Source organism: Saccoglossus kowalevskii, chromosome 5 (genome assembly GCF_978046115.1).
Source record: "Saccoglossus kowalevskii chromosome 5, keSacKowa6.1, whole genome shotgun sequence".
NCBI classification, from domain to species: domain Eukaryota; kingdom Metazoa; phylum Hemichordata; class Enteropneusta; family Harrimaniidae; genus Saccoglossus; species Saccoglossus kowalevskii.
Genome location: NC_140645.1, coordinates 16,969,995 through 16,987,796, shown reverse-complemented (window position 1 = coordinate 16,987,796; position 17,802 = coordinate 16,969,995). Strand labels below are relative to the sequence as shown.

At 35.6% G+C, this 17,802-nt stretch overlaps 1 protein-coding gene and 1 pseudogene across 1 annotated transcript; one reads left to right on the top strand and one right to left on the bottom strand.

Moving 5' to 3' along the window:
* The first annotated feature begins 9,468 nt into the window (after positions 1-9,468).
* On the top strand, positions 9,469-11,625 carry LOC100377674 (uncharacterized; annotated as a pseudogene).
* A 900-nt stretch (positions 11,626-12,525) lies between these two features.
* Positions 12,526-14,702, bottom strand: LOC100368694 (uncharacterized). Its single transcript, XM_002740556.2, has 3 exons — positions 14,394-14,702; positions 13,814-13,909; positions 12,526-13,641 (listed from the first exon to the last, which is right to left on the bottom strand). Exons 1-3 carry the CDS (start codon positions 14,700-14,702, stop codon positions 12,526-12,528), a joined length of 1,521 nt encoding a protein of 506 aa, XP_002740602.2.
* Between the last annotated feature and the right edge of the window lie 3,100 nt (positions 14,703-17,802).

The following is a 17,802-nucleotide window of genomic DNA, read 5'->3' as shown; positions in this document are numbered from 1 at the left end:
GGATAATGATATCAGTAGGTTCCTGTGATCCCAAACTGTTAGTTTTGAGGGAAGACACTGATAACAATTGGGCTTTGAAACACACCATGAATAAGATAGAACTACATGACACAACTAAAAATAGTATATGGGAAAAACACTAAATAGTGAAATATCACTTGCATAGAATGAAAAGTAAATCCCATACAAAACACCCAAAATGTTCTTTCAGCGAAAATTTATTCCAGCAGAAATGAAGTATTCTACAGTATTAGAGTCTGGGTTAAATGCACTGAAACCAACAATATAATAACGATGGCCTTGAGCACATGTGACGTGACTGAGACAATGTAAAGTGTGACGAAAAACAATTCTGAACTACAGCTGCCATACAAATGAAAACATTCAGCATTGTACGCATGTGAATTGTAGTGATTTTGTGATGTACATGCCTTCATTGTATACATGACCATAGGAGAAATTAGATCGGTAAGTTTGAATCAATATATTTCCTGTGCGTGTGGTTTAGTTTAGTTGATCTATATAGAGATCCATTAGCACATTCATATACAGTGTAAGCCCCACCAATCCGTATAATTAATTATAATTAAATTCGAATTGTGATAACTTGCCGTCAATTCATCAATTGAAATTACGTGAAAAACGTAAATGTTAGAACCCAGAAAGTAGTAGGAATTGACCGTCATTAGTCACGGAACTAACGGGCATCACATTTATTAACATGTGCGATTTTGCAAAGAACTGAAAGTCAGTCATTTTGTTTATTGATTGCTTTGCTATTGCGTTTGGCCGTGATACTGATTCGAAGTTATTAACGAGATAGCCATACAGTCTATAAATTGTGTCTAGTGCAATACGAATAAACGACAACCATTTCATCTCGTGGACTTCACATTTCAATTGCGTGTCTTCAAACACATTTTGTATATCATTCGCAGCTTCAACACGTACGGGTGAACACATTTTGTAGGTATTTCATCATATAGTCAGAGGGTGAGTCGGTGCGTCACGCGATGGACACACAACAAAAATATATTGACATCACACCACAATTTAGCTGCAACATCGTTAAGCCGCCCATCACGACACTCGCCCCATCACTACCGACACCAATGCAGTCCCATCTTACACTGAAACATTTCACAATAAATGCGTTATTGGCATGAAGTCCGAATCCAGAGGTTTCAAGTATACAACCAGTTTTTTTGATTACTGATATGCCGGTACTTTCGTTCGTCATCAGAACACTGCAAATGTCTCTCCGGAGTGAACGCCCGAACAATAAAGCATTTGATTTTCCGGTGTAAATCATCTCTTTCTCAATGAATATAATTGTTTATGTAGCCACCCATCACTGACGTTTCGGGCTTTCTGTTTTTTCCGAGCGATTCGTTCGTGTTATCTTGTTGTATGCTCTGGTATAAATCAGCTTTTGTTTATGTGATGTCGACATCTTTGCCCGTGTCTGCCGTACTCGTAGTAGCTGCCGACCAATGTCCTAGTCCTATAACGGTTGACACGATGGATGCAGTGGCGGTCAGTGTAAATTCCCACTGTATCACGTGTTTGACTTCAAACTACGTTGAACTGCCACTGACGAACAACAAAAACGAAAATTTGTATCAATACGTTTGGCAGTGTCTTCAAAAATAAAGTGGCAACAATTAATTTCAAAAGTAGCCATAATAGCAAACGAAATAGACACAGGATAATTCTAAAACTGTCAATCAAGTCATGTGTACACAGAGCAATGTTAAAAACAATTAAAACAGAATCAAAACATTCCCACACAAAACATGTTGTTTATATAAAAAACAATAACACATGCGTCATTTACAGGCTTCCGGATAATGATATCAGTAGGTTCCTGTGACCCCAAACTGTTAGTTTTGAGGGAAGACACTGATAACAATTGGGCTTTGGAAAACACCATGAATAGGATAGAACTACATGAAACAACTAAAAATACGTATATTGAAAAAAACACTAAATAGTTAAATGTCAATGCGAATTATTAAGCGTTGGTTCAATGTAACATAAACAAAAATATCAAGAGAGATGCGCATATTGAGCTCACAGGACACTGGCAGCTGCTATTTGAATAAAAAAAAGCATGCAGCACTTCCTCATGTGAATGGCTCTCGTGTGCGTGGGCATAACGTTGTACCTCCACTGCATACACGAGTACGAGATCCAGTCTCACCAAAGTGTTGTATGTTGGTTTATAAACTACTGTCAAATATTTTTTTTTCGCTTGGAATTAATTTTCGCTATTTTTGCTGAATGAATGATTCATTGAACATATAATCCAACGAATATACCTTTTACCTATATTTTATATTCAATTCGTCAAAAATCAGTGAAAATCAATCCAATACAAAACACCCAAAATGTCTTTTCAGCAAAAATTAATTTCAGCAGAAATCAATTATTCCACAGTATTAGCGTCTGGGTTAAATGCACTGAAACCAACAATATAAAAAAGATGGCCTTGGGCACACCTCACTCCTCTTTTAAAGGGGCAGTCAAGCCAACCAACACAATGACCCCAAAGAAAAAGCACAAACGACAACCATCTAATCTCGTGGACTTCATATTTCAATTGCGTGTCGTCAAACACATTGTGTATATCATTCGCAGCTTCAACACGTACGGGTGAACACATTTTGTTGGTATTTCTTCATATAGTCAGAGGGTGAGTCAGTGCGTCACGCAATGGACATTCAACAAAAATATATTGACATCACATCGCAATTTAGCTGCAACTTCGTTAAGCCGCCATCACGACACTCGCCCCATCACTACCGACACCAATGCAGTCCCATCTTGCACTGAAACATTTCACAATAAATGCGTTCTTGGCATGAAGTCCGAATCCAGAGGTTTCACGTATACAGCCAGTTGTTTGATTACTGATATGTCGGTACTTTCGTTCGTCAGCAGAACACAGCAAATGTCTCTCCGGAGTGAACGCCCAAAAAATAAAGCATTTGATTTTCCGGTGTAAATCATCTCCTTCTCAATGAATATAATTGTTTATGTAGCCACCCATCACTGACGTTTCGGGCTTTCTGTTTTTGCCGAGCGATTCGTTCGTGTTATCTTGTTGTATGCTCTGGTATAAATCAATTTTTGTTTATGTGATGTCGACATCTTTACCCGTGTCTGCCGGACTCGTAGTAGCTGCCGTCCAATGTCCTAGGCATATGACGGTTGGCACGATGGATGCAGTGGTGGTCGGTATAAATTCCCGCTGTATCACGTGTTTGACTTCAAACTACGTTGAACTGCCACTGACGAACTACAAAAACAAAAAATTGTATCAATACGTTTGGCAGTAGCTTCAAAAATAAAATGGCAACAGTTCATTTCAAAAGTAGCCATAGTAGCAAACGAAATAGACTCAGCATATTATAAAATTGTCAATCAAATCATGTGTACACAGAGCAATGTTAAAAACAATTAAAACAGAATCAAAACATTGCCACACAAAACCTATTGTTTATATAAAAAACAATAACACATGCGTCATTTACAGGCTTCCGGATAATGATATCAGTATACTCCTGTGGCCCCAAACTGTTTTGAGAGAAGACACTCATAACAATTGGGCTTTGGAACACACCATGAATAAGATAGAACTACATGACACTACAAAAAATAGTTTATTGAAAAAAGACACTAAATAGTTAAATATCACTTGCATAGAATGAAAAGTAAATCCCATACAAAACACCCAAAATGTTCTTTCAGCGAAAATTTATTCCAGCAGAAATGAAGTATTCTACAGTATTTGAGTCTTGGTTAAATGCACTGAAACCAACAATTTAATAACGATGGCCTTGAGCACACGTGACGTGACTGAGACAATGTAAAGTGTGACGAGTAACAATTCTGCACTACAGCTGCCATACAAATGAAAACATTCAGCATTGTACGCATGTGAATTGTAGTGATTTTGTGATGTACATGCCTTCATTGTATACATGACCATAGGAGAAATAAGATCGGTAAGTTTGAATCAATATATTTCCTGTGCGTGTGGTTTAGTTTAGTTGATCTATATAGAGATCCATTAGCATATTCATATACAGTGTAAGCCCCACCAATCCGTATAATTAATTATAATTAAATCCAATAGTGATCATGCAGTCGTTGCTTTTTCTTGAACGGCATTATTGTGATCGGAACACTGCAAATGTCTCTCCGGAGTGAACGCCCGAAAAATAAAGCATTTGATTTAGCGGTGTAAATCATCTCTTTCTCAATGTGATGGACCAACTATTGTGAATATAATTGTTAATGTAACCACCCATCACTGATGTTTCGGACTTTCTGTTTTTGTGGACCGATTCGTTCGTGTTATTTTGTTGTATGGTTTGGTTTGAATCAGCCTTTTTTCGGTGATGGCGACACCTTTACCCGTGTATGCCGCACTCGTAGTAGCTGCCGTCCAATGTCCGTCAAAAAAGCTTGTGATTTATTTTTGGCTTGACATTCCTATAACAGCTTAATTCTCGTGTTCTCAAACGTTATATCAGGTACCCGGGATCGTTTCGTTCGAAAACCTTCTAACCAAGCAACGACAAACACAGGGGTGAAATTCGCGTCGACTGACCCAAGACTAGCCTTATTCACTTTTCAAAACCTTAACCTATCACATAGAGGTTTAAAAGCTCGAGGCGTGGCCTCCACACATTCCACTCGCATGTAGCCAATCACACGAAGTACTTAACACGTCATATATACTTGATTAATGTTGGGCATTTTAGGAGACTACACATACCAAACTGTCTCGAATAACAGTCCGTCAACAAAGTTTATATCTGTAACTATATCCAATCAGTGACTCGAGTTCAGTCTAGTAGTTCGTATAAACCCTAAATGATAACAGGTTATTGGAGAGTGTTGAATGATCTCGCCTAGCCTTCACTAGGAACCAGCTATCAAGTCGGTATTTAGACATATTGAAATTAATTCATGACATTCCTGTGACGACTGACACGATGGACGCAGTGGCGGTCAGTGTAAATTCCCGCTGTATCACGTGTTTGACTTCCAACTACGTTGAACTGCCACTGACGAACGACAAAAAAGAAACTTTGTATCAATAAGTTTGACAGTGGCCTCAAAAGTAGCCATAATAGCAAACGAAATAGCCACAGAATACTATAAAACTGTCAATCAAGTCATGTGTACACAGAGCGATGTTTAAAACATTAAAATTAGAATCAAAACATTCCCACACAAAACCTGCTGTTTACATAAAAAAATAACACATGGCTTAGTCTGACCTTCAGCCTTCCGGATAATGTTATCAGTACGTTCCTGTGACCCCAAATTTTTGAGGGAAGACACTGATAACAATTGGGGTTTTGGAACACACCATGACTGGGATAGAACTACGTGACACAAAAATAGTAGATGGGAAAAAGCACTAAATTTTTAAATATTACTTGCATAGAATGACTGAAACCTGGTTGAGCACTGAAAATTAAACACTATTACCTCAATCCGAAGATTATTATGCATATCATAATACAAGGGCAGATAAGTCGGAAGTCATCTGGTGGTATCTGCATAATTATTAGGAATAACAAAAAAATGAAATAATAAGTATCATCCAAACATGAAATAAATTTATTCAATGGTGCCAAATAAAGAAAAAAATCTACAATATTGATGGAGGTATATTTTCCTATAAAGTGCATACATTTTGTTATTATAACTGATAATGACAATAATTCATACCTGACACGTACACCTATGATCAAGTAATCGACAAGCATAAATTCAGATGAATTCAGAGACAACGATATGAATCACAAGTTGAAAGAAGCATATTCTAATTTTTGATGAAACAACAAAAATAAAGACAAAATTGAGTGAAGACATCAGTAATGACAATTAAACTATTTCATATTATCTGAAAAAATATATGATAATATATACAAACCAAGGTGCTTGAGAAGGCAAACATAGGAATGAGGACCATATAATGCCACTACACACTGTGATAAAACTAAAATGCTTTGATACTATCTGGGAAGAACAATTCATTCGCTATAACATCACTGGAAAGTTTGTAGCATTATAATATTGTCACACCTACTTTCAAATTTTACAATATTTTTTTTAAAAAGCTGCTTCTTAAGCCCTACATTTAATATAATAATGAATGAATCTTTTGAGGTACCTAACCAAATAAAATTACTAGCTCATGAACTAAATAGAAAGCTCGTTAATTGCATATTGTACGTAGATGATAGTGTTATAATACCCAACATTATCCCAGGGTTACAGTAGGCAATGAACGTCCTATATACCTACACAGTAGAGTGGGATTTGCAAATAAATACAAGAAAAGGGAAAAAAACAGATGTAGAGCAGGCTCACAAATTCAAATTCATCCAAAAAAGGCATTGACATTACAGAAAAAAACTGCTCCTACTTTGGTATAACATTAAATACAAACCTTGCCTTGCCAATCACCTAGGCTTGTATACACAGACTAGAAGACAAAACCGAGAAACTGCAGTCACAATTATATACGAGCAATACAAACACTATTAAAATCAAGTTGACAATAGTGACTCATGACGGTGAAATCTAGGAATTTCATTTATATTCAGACAGTCATAGCAAGCATGTCATCTCGAGAAACTGCAGTCACAATTATATACGAGCTATACAAACACTATTAAAATCAATTTGGTAATATTGACTCATGCCGGTGAAATCTAGTAATTTCACTTACATTCAGACAGTCATAGCAAGCATGTCATCTCGTTTTGTTTATTATGGTTATTACAACGTTCTGGTTTCTGAATTTCTTGAAAAGTTTATTTTGATTCAGGACTGAAATTAAAAGCGTGTTTATAAATGTGAAAAATTCAGATTTTGTCGACAATTTGTTATGTTGATATTGTGCAATTATTTTGGCGTAAATACATTGAGTCACACTACAATTTTGCGAGATAATGTTATCAGTTTCGGATCGTTGGTTTCTAAGCGCAGTCCTAGTATTATAGTGTTGTAGGTGGTGACATAGATCAAACTTTGCCACCGCAATGTACCATGTACATGATCTGTTAAACATTGTATTACGATAACCATAGCAGTATGTGCTTTTCATTTGTTCTAAGTTTGTTGTGCTATTATGTAAAACAGTTTAATTATTCAGTTCACTAAACTACGTACACTATTAACATGTATTAATTCTAAAGATGATATGTTAGTCTGTAAGACGTATTTATTATCACACTATCACAAAAATATATGTTTTTGAATAATATTTGTGTATTCTTTAATTAATATACCATAAACAATATATGTAATCAAAATTATTAAATGGCAAACGTGAATTATAATAATTATTTTACACGTTTCTAACGTCTTGTTCTATCAGACATAATCATAAGGCAGTCAAGATTTCTAAAACATGATTTGTACCAGTTTTTGTCAGTTGGCTCTAAATAAAATGGCATTTTGTCTTTCTGAGTAAGCTAAACCATGTATAAACCATGCTCTACAATGAATAAAGGGACTGCAAACAAATATAACACATTTACATCTTATGAATACCTGTGCTGACTTGCTGCATTCAGATATTGTTTTTTTCATATGTTGAAAACCAGAAAAGTATGGCATTTTCGTGTGAACTAGAAAAGAACGTTCATTCAAAATAAAATTAGTCAAAACCATAAATAAGTACTTTTACTTCTACAACAGAATTTCAGTTTTCAAAGCTTCGTCCGGTGTTTTGATGTTAACAAATATGTTCTTTATATTTGCACCACGTACTGTATTGATCAGTTTCTTTTACTAGATGCAATTTTGCACATTTGAAGTGATTCGATTATTAGCGTTCTAATATATATATATAATGTATATAGCTACCCTATCCATCCATATAACAAAGAACTATTTGCTTAACTATTCGATATACAATATGTAGTTTGTATTATCTAATTGCATTAGAATGGAATGTAGACGGGATAGAAGTTATTGTCCGGTGTATATATATAAGTGTGCTAGGAGAGTACAGCAAAGTCATGTTAAAATATAAATTATGTAATATACTTTTGTCTTGAACATTAATATCACCTAGAATTTGTTGCATAATTTGCCAAACAGTTGTTCAGTACTACTGTGATTGTATGGGTCAATTGGGTTTCTGATCGATTAGGACGTTCACTAATATTTCGAAAATCATGAAAAGATTGAAATATTTTAGTCGTTTTCGACGAATTCCAGAATTATACTGTGAACAGCTTCCCTTCAACCAGTTTGTTCTTCGTATTTGGTGCATCACACTTTTTTTCTGAAAATATGAGCACCGTAAATTCTCAACGTTCAACCTACCCTTAAAAGCACGATGCGATGAGCTGATCCAATATTCCACCTAAAGTCCAATCACTGCCGGCGTTACAAAACCCAGATCGCGTAAAGGCATCGCGTCGAAATCATGTCTTTCATTCTTATTCAAATCAATTTCCAGTCGAATCATTGTTTCTCAGTAGTCTATATAGTTTGTAATTTCTGTGTGGAAACTGTAGATGAACGAATTAATTCTCTCGATCGCGAAAATAAGTGGTGGTCGTCGGCGACGATTGTAACACATCGTTAGCTACGTTCTTGTATTTTCTAAGTGTACCGGTTTCTCAGTTTCTAGATCCTGTCATGACAGAAAATAACAAAATATGGATGGTCATCGGGAGACATCAATATCAAGATGCTTCAGATTCAAAACAGATTCGCAAAAAATATATTGATTGACAAGTGAGTGAGCGTTCAGCTGTAAAGGAACTGGGCCAGCTCCCGCTTAGATTCTCTAAGACTTGTTAATAGTAGGAGGAGCAATAGTTCGACTCTGATAAAATGCTGTTTTGTGAACCTAGAAATTGTATACCGTACGTCCCGATAGTGTACTACAGAAACTAGTATATCGAAAATAGTTAGTTTTATGCTACTCCAAATACATTAATGTGAAAAACTCTTAGTTTCGTTATATAACTCGGTACACGGGATATAAATAGTTGAACTATTTAAACTGACAACACCATAATAAAGCGTTTGAGTACTATAAGGTACGTTCATGGACAGAGCATTTGTTCCCACGAACATTTTTTTTCTGTATTTACAATAATTAGCGACACGATATTGCTGCTAAACGTGGAGCTAACTATTGGTATATTTATTGACACAGGTGTTTTGTTTTCTGTACAAAAAAATAGAAATAATATAAGAATATGATGTAACTAACAACAGGTACATTTTTTTTGAATAAATGTTGTCATCACGTGACCTGATATACTAAATGTATAATCGTGAGTAAAACATTATCACCACGGTTACATTTATGTTAATAGCCTTTTTGCGCATTCAACCGGAAATGCTTAGTGCGCATGCGCACCATCCAACTTGACCTAGTTGGGATACAGAAGTCGTCAGTATGATATTTATACCATGGCGATAACAGACACGAACTTGATGATCGAAGATCTGCAGAAAAAAACAGTGAAACAGCTTAAAGAAATTTTAAAATCTAAAGGTGTGAAGACTGGTGGCAGCAAAAGCGAGCTGGTTGCAAGGACTTTGGTTGTTTTTTTCCGCCGATTCAGAGGCAAGTTCATCGAGAACGCAGGCAACAGAATCAACGCAGTCGCGAGAACTAAATGCCGAAGATGGCATTATTGAGCAAGAAAATGATAGTTCCTGGTCAGTGGAAGGGTTGCTACGTAGAACTCATGGTAAAACATGGTCTTCTGATCTCAGACTTGCCCCGATGCTCACGTTTGTGCAACTGTACACTTATTTGGTTGTGACGTCCGCTAAATATACACCAACTTTCATGGAAAAAGTTGGATACAAGCAGCTGAAGGCATTTAAATTTTTTGCGGAAGGTCACGTAACAAAGATCGAAATATTAAAAGAAGAAATTACAGCAACAGTGAAAGGAAAAGTGAAAGCTTCAAATTACACAGTGGTGATTAATATGTTATCAAATGGTACGATAAAACAAGCTGCATGTGAATGTCCAGCAGGGTAGGTGACAACTGTTACTGTTACATTTCCTGTTTAGTGTTTCATACATACTGTTCATTCTTGTTAAGTTAAAATTTTTAGTTTACATAACAATAGGTGTTTATGTTCAAGTTTAGTTACAGAAATGTACTTTTTAATTTTTTTTTGCTATATTATTTTTTCAAGTGCCCGGTCGACTTCGAATAAAAAAAATCTAGACAAGAGGCACTTACCATGTCTCACACCTCAAAAAATTATACTTTATTGGTATTGGGTGCAGTTAAAAATAATTTCATTTCAATAAATTATATAGACGTCACGTATTATGTTGCAACTGTTTTGGGAATTATGATTTATTTCTAGGGTATATTGATATATTTTTATGGGAAGTATATTATGTTCCTGTGAACAAAAATTTTAAGATTTAAACTTGCATAACGTTGTTGACATATATTATTGAAATTAATAATAATTATATTATTATTTATTGCAGTAAAGGTATCAATGCACTTGGTAAGTGTAATCATGTTACGGCACTGCTATTTGCATTGGAAGACTTTTGCCGTAAAGGATTACATGAAAACGAAGACCCAGTTTCATGTACAAGTACCCTATGCCAGTGGACTAAGCCAACAACCCTGCAGACTACAAGTGCCCCACTACATGATTTGACAATAAGAAAATACCAATACAGTCAAGACCATAACAAGAAACCATCCATCAATCTATATGACGCCAGAGCACCACACCAAAGACACACTGATGGTGAAAATAGTGCTCTGCCATTCAGTGACGAGTATAACATTAACACTTCACACTTTCATGAAATTGTTAAGTTTGTGGCATCAAGGAATGCAAAATCTTTGTCAGAAGACAATATTAAAGCAATAGAAAAACAAACACGTGGTCAAGCAGGAAACATCGCCTGGCAGAATATCAGACGGATGAAAATGACTGCGTCAAATTTTGGAAAATTTGTCAAAAGAAGATGTGAGCCTGACAAGCTTCTGCATTCACTATTGTACAGACCAAGCTTTTCAACATATGCAACTGAATATGGTCGAAAGCATGAGGCAGATGGTGTTAATGCGTACCTCTCATACAAGCATGAAAATGGTAGTCCTGAATTACAAGTGCAAGAGGTAGGATTCACAATTTGTAGACACAATACAGATTATGGGGCAAGTCTGGACAGGATGGTTACAGATCCAACTGAGGATGTCCACACTGTAGGAGGCCTGGAAGTAAAATTTCCCCCCTCATATGTCACCTGAGGATGCTGCCAAAGAAAAGAACTCTTTTCTGAGTCTCAACAATGGTGTAATCATGTTGAAGAGATCCCATAATTATTATATACAAGTACAAGGACAAATGTATGCAGCTGGTTTACAGTGGGCAGACTTTGTAGTATGGTTTGGTGAGGGCTGTAATATATTTGTTCAAAGAATAAAATTCAATGAGGACTTGTGGTACAGTTATTTTCTACCAGCCCTTAATCATTTCTATTTTAGGGCTTTCCTTCCAGAAATATTAACCAGTCGAGTGAAAAGAGGGATAAAACTATATCGCCATGGGGGTTGGAAGCCATATAGAAAGTAAGTCTACTGTAAAATTAATTATATTGGCAAGAAAGTGTTTGCAGTCAAAACATGTTATGTACAGTATATTTATGCCATCAAGTGCTGACTTAATTTGTTCTAAATTTTTACTTGAGGGAGTGGAAGATGGCTTGGAATTTTTCATCTGTATGTAGAATTTCCTTTCAATGTCATATCAAAACATATTTATTTACATTGACATTATTTACACATTTTTTTTAAGTCAATATTTATTTGTGAGCGATATGGGAGCTTTGTTTATTTGATTTACTTTCATACATTTTTTCTGATGGTAACATCATATTAAAACTTATTTACATTGTCATTTAAGTTTATTATTTACATTGATATTCTGAATGGAATTATTTACATGTCATCAATATAAGTGCTTCATTTACGTTTACACACTTGTAAATAAAAAAAAATGCTGATAACACAGACCTGGTGTCTTGCCTCAAAAAATCCAACACTAAGATGTGGAGCTTCTATTATTAAAAGTTACCATAATAACTCTATTATTTAGACAGCCATTTCTTAATGATATTGGTCTTTATTCACACCAACTACCGTAGATTGACAGGCTATTATTCCTTTACTCGATCAGATCAAGTTAATGGTATACCCCATAAGACAGTTAAGATCGTGCCATTTGGTAATTTTGTAATGAAAATTGAAGTACAAAGTTCCGATGCAAGAAATTGCCCTGGCTAATTAATAGCGTTATTATGGTATTTGAAAGCTTAACACAAACCAAGTGTAATAAAAATACACAATATATTTGACATTTTATTGTATAAAAGCAATTAAACAGTTTTCCATGTTTTTGGCACTAAAAGTGGTGAATGAAAATTTGTGAGATATGAACAAACTGTAAAAATCTGGTTAGTGACCTTGGCTAAAGTTAAAGGGATGACCCCCATCCAATATATGATAATTTTTTAATTCGGCCTATAGCACGTTCTACATGAATACGCACAGATGCAATATCCATGGTATCTTGGACTTCCCTAGCAGTCAGCTTTGCTCTGGTGCCTTTAAATGGAGGAATGTTTAAATCCACCCCTGCAGGGAGAATACCTTTAATTTCAAATCCCCTATCGGCCATTACATTGTCGCCAGACTCCAATATCTCACACAGACCAGACTTCTTTGTAATTTCTTTATCAGATATCCTACCCCCGTACAAATCAGAAATGAAAGTTACTGCGCCATTTGGAGAAATACCCACCATAGCCTTAAATGTATTGTGGTGTTTGTAATTAGACCACGTCTGGTTTTGCGCTAATAAAGATGTGGGCACTTCAACAAATAACTCTGTACAGTCAATAATAATTCGCGTGGTTGGATACTGCACAAATTCTGCTGGCATGGTATTTCGAATCTGAGACTGAGTAGGGAATGGAAAAAGTAGTTTTAGTTCATAATACAAAAAAATGATCCATGTAGTAAAAGTTCTTGAAAATGTACTGCAACTAATATTAAATCTATTGGAGATATCTTCAACAAATAAGCCTACTTTTAGTCTAACCAGTACCATAAACAATTCATTTAAAGTACAAGAGGTACGTTTACGACCTGGTTTCCCTCTGCCCAAAGTCTGATAATACTGTGGTTCTGACGTAGTTTTTGAATTTCTCCAGTACTGTAAATTTTCAGCCTTACTCTCAAGGAACTTATAAAAAGCAATCAGTGCATTATACGATTGAAAACCTGTGTAAAAGTTAACAGCTTTGTCATCATTCTTAATACTACCAAGAGTAAATTCCCGACTGCGATACGACTCTACCTCTGCTATCAGATTTGCAATTCTAGCTTTCAAATCAGTTAGTTTATCAGTCTGTTTTTCAAGCTTCTCCACCAAAGATTTTGTGTATGATTTCAAAGAATCAATGTCCATATATTCTGCAGGTTTCGTTACAGGAAAACAGTAGTCATGTTCAGTTGGTGGTACAGTGCTGACAGGTATATCAGAGACATCATACTGGGTTCCCCTGTCCACAGTAAAACTCTTAGGTGTCTATAAAATAAAATAAAATACAATTGAATTATTTATTCAATGACACTCGTAGTAAATCTATGAAGGTCTGCCAAAATATTGCACACAAAGGGAAGGGGTCACTTGAAAGCTTGGCGAGTTCTACTATGTCCACATTTTCACTTTGTATACCTTGATGTAAAAATGCTATTACCTGTTCTGAAATGTGAACGTTAGACTCTTCATCTTTGAAAGCATCAAGATCAGGTTCTGCTGCCAACATCGCCAATAATAAACTGTTTTGTTTTCCCTAAAACATATGAAATATATTATGTTTTTATTCATGGTTCAACATTGTACTAAAAAAGATTAAAAAATATAACAGAAAGAAGAAAACACTTTCTGTTTTTGTGCATTTTATATCTGGTCTGGTCTAATCGCATTTGCAGAAAATATTTAATTAGAGAGAAAACGTGCAATAACTACTATAACTGACCAGCACCTCTTTGGGCCAGATTTGCTGTCTGTACATGGGAAAAACATTGTCATGGGTTCATTTTAGTGTTTTTTTAAAGCTGTGTGAAGGTGTGAACACCACTTCAGAAATAATGGGGCAAGCTGTGAAATCATTGTTCAGGTTGACATAAAAATGATCAAGACATCCTGTAAACCTACCCTAACGTTGTTAGTGTATTAAATTAAAAATCCGGTAAATACATCCACCTGTCAGTGCCATGGAAAATAGGTAAAGAACTGAATCGTGACAAACAAGCTGTCAAAATATTACTACTTACTATCTTTCCCCTGTAAACAATTTTACGTCTAGCAGTCTGAAATGATTTTTTTGGGAGCTCCAATGTTGGCACATAGCTTTTTGATTCTGGAATGTCAAGTTTCTTCCCATTCTCAAAATGTCTGCTACAAATACGAGAATGCTGAGAAGGCCTCCAGTTGTCTTCTCTCTGTTTAGCATGAAGAAATGCCTTGTACCTTCCAATGGGTTTCCTTGGAATCGTATAAAATGAAACATTATCGCCACAAGTGTTTCCCTTTCGAGGTTTTAACTTGTTTGTACACCAGGGGACACAGCAAAATCCAATCATCGATTCAATAGCCACCTAACAAAATAATAAAGAGTAGTTGTCATTGGAAAAAAATGAGTACTCAAACTGTTAAAATTCATGGGGCGAAATGACATTAACGTTACAAAATTTCATCGTGACGTGAGTACTAGTATATCATAGCTTGACCGTGACAAATTTGCCGATCCTCTACAAAAAATACTGCCCAAAAATATTTCTAAAAGTTCATTATTAATCAGAGTATGTATCCATGTTATGTATTCTATTCAAAGTCCACGAAATGTGAACATAAAACGTGAATGTAATGCTTACCCGACAAGACGTTTTGCTTTCGTTTTGCTCTGACTTCCGTATCCTAACTAGGTCAAACGGTCAATTTACATACCGATGCGCGTGCGCACAACGGGCTTCCGGTAGAATGCGCAAAAGGTCTACTGTTATTGTTGGGTTAAACATTGACTAATGATTATCACAATTGTCTTTACAGTGATTGTTTTATTCCACCCAGTAAATTCTTTGCTGCCTTGAATCAATTCTGTAATAATATATACAACGCGATTGTAACTATCCCTCCTTACATCATGTCAAAGTAAGTGAAACATATTTAGAATTTCCGTTTCATTTGCATTGTGTCTGAAATTTTAGTATAGTTAGCGACCGGTGCACGTAACTATGGTAATCATCATAATCCTATGTAGAAGAGCATATGCATGTTCTGCAACGATGCTTGCCTAGTGGATTAAATGTTGATTAATTTGTTGATCCACAGTGAAACAAACATTTTTGTGTAAACTCGTATACATGTAAACTCATGATTTCAGACTAAATAGCTGGAAAATTCAAATTATGTTCCGTTTATCGGTATTCGTTTTCAAAATAGAAAAAAATCCTGTGAATTTAAAGACCAACGCGTTCAGGTATGCACGGCAGTCACGGTAAAATGGCAAATACGTGAAGAAAATCCACATAGCCTGGGCGTGACCACATGGTTTCAATATCTTTGGAATTGTATAAAGCGCGAGGGAAAATGTATATTGATTATTTAATAAATTCCCATAAAATGCCTTGACGAAATTCACTGTACGACCCTAGTTTAGAAATTTTCTGTTTTGTTGGTATTCGAACGGAAGAACACAAGTGACATTATTTGCAAATGACCGTCGAACTCTCGTTGGGAGCGAGAGCATGTGAGTTATTTTTTGTCAACACGTGTCCCATTCTCCACTGTCATCGCGCCCACTGTTCAAAATACCATGGCTATATAGGACAGATGAACAATGGTCGAAATGGTAGAGAATTAAATACTATTAAGAGAGGAGGAAAGCCACATGACTAATTCCCTCTAAACTAGAACTAATTTAGTCTTACGATATAACCATGGGCAAGAAACAATAATTTTCACAAAAATGACACTATAAACATATCTATGAACATGTCTCTGTGTCTGTGTCTATGTTGTTTGGCAGGTACACTCAACGTGAACAATTTTTCGCTATTTTGGCGTTTTCAGTAGCTATTATATGGACAATGCTTATCAGCGGATTGGCATACCCCAATATCTCAACGTTCGAATATAGGAATCCATGGATTCAACGTGGTATGGTCTGGATAAAAACGTCGTTAGGACAGTATGTATTAACAGATTTGGCGCCAAGAGTGATAGAAAGGGATAATACGGAATTATATTCAGATTCGACTGCAAGTAAGGTAAAATACTACAATGGATTTCTTTTTTGTAACATATTTTGTATTCTGGTTAAAAGTAGGCATGTAAAGAAAGAGAAACCGTTTCACCCAAAATAAAAATAGAAAGCTGTTGATAAATTATGAAATGAAGAGGGTGGGAGGTCGAGAAAGATTTGTTTTTAGGGAGACGATTTTTGATTGGCGGACACCCATCAGAGGGTAGTGTTAACAAAGGTTATTTCCAATGTGTAATATTGAAATGGAACACCACTTCACACAGTACAGGGACATCATTTTACGTAGACAAATTGAAGTCACCATTACTAACCATTAAGGCAAAATAAGAGCACATAAGAACGACTGATATTGAAAAGTTCGAGGATATCATACCAATATAGATACATATATTGGTATGATATATACCTAACCCGAAATCGTATTTACAATAAATACGTAGGTTTTGTGTAGTATTGCAAATATGCACATGCATATACATCATGCATGCAATCACACGCAGATTGACTAGAATGGATCACGTGACTTTAATAGCATTTATATCGATTTCACACCAGACTTTCCAATCAGTAAAGATAGAAGTTAGACAGAGGAAAACGCTTTAACACATAGTATGTAACTTTCACTAGTTATAACAACTTATTGAACATACAATAATAGCAATATATCTATTGTTGTAAGATGTGAATGTAGTATAATAATGTATTATTTTCACAATTGGAATGTTTGGGCTTAAAACATTCTGGAATTATCACGATCTGTAAAAGCGAATTCATATATTTAGAGTTTGACACAATTCGGTAGCTCACTACTTATAAAATTAACAGATTTTGTGATTTTGCATTAGAGGACTGCCAATGAAACCAAGATCAAAGTGGTCGATGTGGACAATATAAATGGACTTGAACGTTCTTCACTGCGGCACTTTGGAAAGTCTAATTGGACGAATGTTAACAACTCCAGCGTACTGCATAATATGACGTATATCATTCCAATTTATAAGTTAGGACCAGGTCCGAGTACTGCATACAAAAAGATTAGATGGACAGTTGCACTAGCTTTATATTATGGTATGGGTACGGTGGCGATATCTGTTCAGGACCACAGAACGCAATCAAAAATGTATGAATCTTCTCGAATGAAATTTGAAAAAACCTACGATCTGGAACGTCTACGGCAAATTATACCAGTGATCTCTCCAACAGCAGTGGAGCGTCTATGTAGAGACAGATTATACCCGGACGTTATCAGAGTGGCAAATAAGGATAATAAGAAGTACCTTGACTTTGACGTTGTGAAGAAGTATCCATTAATTAGATATCTTGATGGTAAGTAACCATATACACGTGACCGCGTGTTTTACACATTTCTGGCATAAATTACGATTCTTAACCTGCAATAAAACAATATCTAACAATTG

What these genes read in the sequence shown, in the direction of transcription:
- LOC100368694 (XM_002740556.2), bottom strand. Translation starts at nt 14,702, where the DNA reads ATGATTGGATTTTGCTGTGTCCCCTGGTGTACAAACAAGTTAAAACCT. An exon ending in TTGTTTACAGGGGAAAGATA is followed by an intron (nt 13,910 to 14,393) that starts GTAAGTAGTAAT and finishes CATATGTTTTAG; the next exon opens with GGAAAACAAAACAGTTTATT. An exon ending in ACGTTCACATTTCAGAACAG is followed by an intron (nt 13,642 to 13,813) that starts GTAATAGCATTT and finishes TTTATTTTATAG; the next exon opens with ACACCTAAGAGTTTTACTGT.